Source organism: Diceros bicornis, chromosome 5, assembly GCF_020826845.1.
Source record: "Diceros bicornis minor isolate mBicDic1 chromosome 5, mDicBic1.mat.cur, whole genome shotgun sequence".
NCBI classification, from domain to species: domain Eukaryota; kingdom Metazoa; phylum Chordata; class Mammalia; order Perissodactyla; family Rhinocerotidae; genus Diceros; species Diceros bicornis.
Genome location: NC_080744.1, coordinates 30,190,561 through 30,193,761, shown reverse-complemented (window position 1 = coordinate 30,193,761; position 3,201 = coordinate 30,190,561). Strand labels below are relative to the sequence as shown.

Sequence of the window (3,201 nt, the reverse complement as noted above, 5' to 3'; positions counted from 1 at the left end):
GTGAATTGCTAATGGGATTGTAGATAATGGTGTACAAATAACTACAAAAGATACATTATGGCCTGAGATGAGGTCAGGTTAAGAAATGAGACAGCTTGAATGGCTGAAGAATGAACAACTTAAAAATAGAACAGTGAGTTCTGGCAAATGCCATCTCCACCTCTTCTTTCTTTTTCTCTTTGTGTTGCACTGCACCACCTTCCCTGACCATCCCAATGTTTGCCATGCACATCTACTGTGTTTTCATATTTGTTCCGTTCTCTTGTTTATAGATGAATAGTCTATGGTGATAGGAATATTGCATGTGGAAGTGACTCAATTGCTTTAGATACCACAGGTAAAACGCTTATTTAGTGATGATGATATGGCTCTGAGAAAGAAGTGACAGGATATATAATCTTCACAGTGTGAATGTCCTTGAATAACTAATCATTATAATCTAGAACATTATTAACATTCTTATTTTAGTTTATTTTATTTTCTTTTATCTGGAAACATTCCAGCTGATAAATCAATGGATGGAGGAAATCACTCTGTGGTGTCAGAGTTTGTGTTCCTGGGACTCACCAATTCCTGGGAGATCCAACTTCTCCTCTTTGTGTGCTCCTCTACATTTTACGTGGCAAGCATGATGGGAAACTCCCTCATTATGCTCACTGTGATTTCTGACCCACACTTACACTCCCCCATGTACTTTCTGTTGGCCAACCTCTCCTTCATTGACCTGGGAGTTTCTTCTGTCATTTCTCCCAGGATGATTTACGACCTTTTCAGAAAACATAAAGTCATCTCCTTTGGTGGTTGCATCACTCAAATCTTTTTCATCCACCTCATTGGTGGTGTGGAGATGGTGCTGCTCATAGCCATGGCCTTTGACAGATATGTTGCCATATGTAAGCCTCTTCACTATCTGACTATTATAAGCCAAAAAATGTGTATTTTGCTTTTGGTTGCTGCATGGATAATTGGCTTGATGCACTCTGTGATTCAACTAGTTTTTGTTATAAAATTGCCATTCTGTGGCCCTAATGTGTTAGACAGCTTTTACTGTGACTTTCCTCGGTTCATCAAACTTGCCTGTACAGATACCTCCAGGTTAGAGTTCATGGTTATAGCCAACAGTGGGTTTATATCTCTGGGATCATTCTTCATATTGATTATCTCCTACATTTTTATCCTGATCACTATTCGAAAACAGTCTTCAGGTGGCTCATCCAAGGCTCTCTCCACTTTGTCAACTCATGTCATGGTGGTGATTTTGTTCTTTGGCCCTTGTATCTTTGTTTATGTCTGGCCTCACTCAACGTCACACCTAGATAAGTTCCTTGTTGTTTTTGATGCAGTTCTCACACCTTTTTTGAATTCAGTGATCTATACATTCAGGAATAAAGAAATGAAATTGGCAATGAGGAAAGTATGCAATCAATTTTTTATTTATAGAAGGATTTCATAAATGACAAAGAAGTATGAAGTTACTGACTTGGAGTAACTTAAATTTCCATTATGTAAATAAGATAGCAAATGCCTTACTAATATTTAGGTGTCTCAGATTAAAACAACATGATTCTTTTTAAAATCTTAACTGAGAAATTGTGTTGCTCCCTATGGTTGAATGAAACATGTGATGTGGTAAAAAGTATCTTCTGGAGAAGGCCAATTGCTTGTCTTTCAGGAGACGTAATCCTGATGAGTTTACCATGGTCTAGACTTCAAAATTGAGTCTCTTCAGTGTCAGAGTGGGTTATATAAGGGAATGTTGATTGACACTAAATAAATTAACACTAGATGTAAATATATACATCAAGGTGCCAATTTATTAATTTGCTACACAAACATCAGTCAAGTGGCCCAGACTTCCACATAGGCCATACTCATTCTTTCACTATAGGACAATTTCTGGAAAGTCAAGTGATGATGAGAAAATGAGCAAGGAATCAGAGCAAGAGGAGTTCGCTGGATTATTCAAATACTTAATCAAATCAGATTTTGATACTTAATGACTGTATCTCCACACTAGGATATGCCTGATATCATAATCAGAAAAATAGGATCCTTAGGCCAGGCCACCCTTGTGTCTGGACCGTGCTGTCTGTTCATTGCAAGATTTACCTTTGGACTCTTGCTTGTAATATGTTCCAGGATGGCTAACCCTTATGTTCTTAAAGGTTCATTCTTATTTCCACGTGTAACTAGCCAGGTTCGTCCTTTCCCTTCTGCTGACATAAGATTATTCCTGTTGTATTTGTATTATTTGAGTCATTGCAAGTTAAGTTTTAGTTTGGGAAGTATTTTATATATGGCTATATTCTATTCTATAGGAATGAGGGATTTGCATCTATAGATTCAGAAATTTTGATTCATACACATTTAAACAAAGAGGAACCAAGGCTTTTTCTCAAATAGAAATGTAGTTCAAATGACTCTGAACCTTATAAATCCTTATACATTCTCCATACATTATCACCAGTTTATCAATATTCCTTTTGTCTTACAAGTGATCCTTATTTACTTCATAATTTACCTCCCTTGATAATTTATTTGCTTTTCTGTTATTTCCATTGCCCTTATATCATTCATTCATTTTTTTGTGTCCTTTGTTGGACACTTGGAAAACCAATACATACATATCAGTTTACTAGCTACCACTAATACTCAGTCTCCCTATAATTTACTTGAAATTGGTATTTTTAAAATGGAAATTTCACTGGATTTTTCTTCTATTGATCAAATAATGTCTGATAGATCTAGTAGGGATGCCCAGATTCCTCATTGTTTATGTGTGTTAATTTAGAAAAATGCCTATTCCTCCCAATCTTTTCTCTTTCTGCCTTTCTGTTAGGTCTATATCTATGACAAGATAGATTCCCCAACCGCATAGTGGCTGAGAATTTCTGTACCATTGATGTAAAACTTTTTTAAAGGTCATTCTTTTTACTCTAAAGAAATAACTGCTTTTAGTGGATATTTACTCTGTTGTTTGCCCAAATCAGCAACCTCCTTCTTCTGGTAAATGTATATTTCTCTTGCAGTAACCAAGTGTTATGGTAGAAGATGACATGTAGGTCTTATCTCTCTTACCACTACTATTTGGTCAAAGGTTGGGCTTCTGAACCAGGGCATAGTAACATATCTCCTAGCCACAGTTGAATGGTGCACTGACTAAGAGTGCACTGACTAAGTATGAGCCTCTGACTAAGATGG

General features: G+C 36.5%; 1 protein-coding gene across 1 annotated transcript; it reads left to right on the top strand.

Moving 5' to 3' along the window:
- The first annotated feature begins 502 nt into the window (after positions 1 to 502).
- On the top strand, positions 503 to 1,453 carry LOC131405892 (olfactory receptor 4F3/4F16/4F29-like). The gene has a single exon (XM_058541129.1). It carries the CDS (start codon positions 515 to 517, stop codon positions 1,451 to 1,453), a length of 939 nt encoding a protein of 312 aa, XP_058397112.1. The 5' UTR covers positions 503 to 514.
- Positions 1,454 to 3,201: the final 1,748 nt, after the last annotated feature.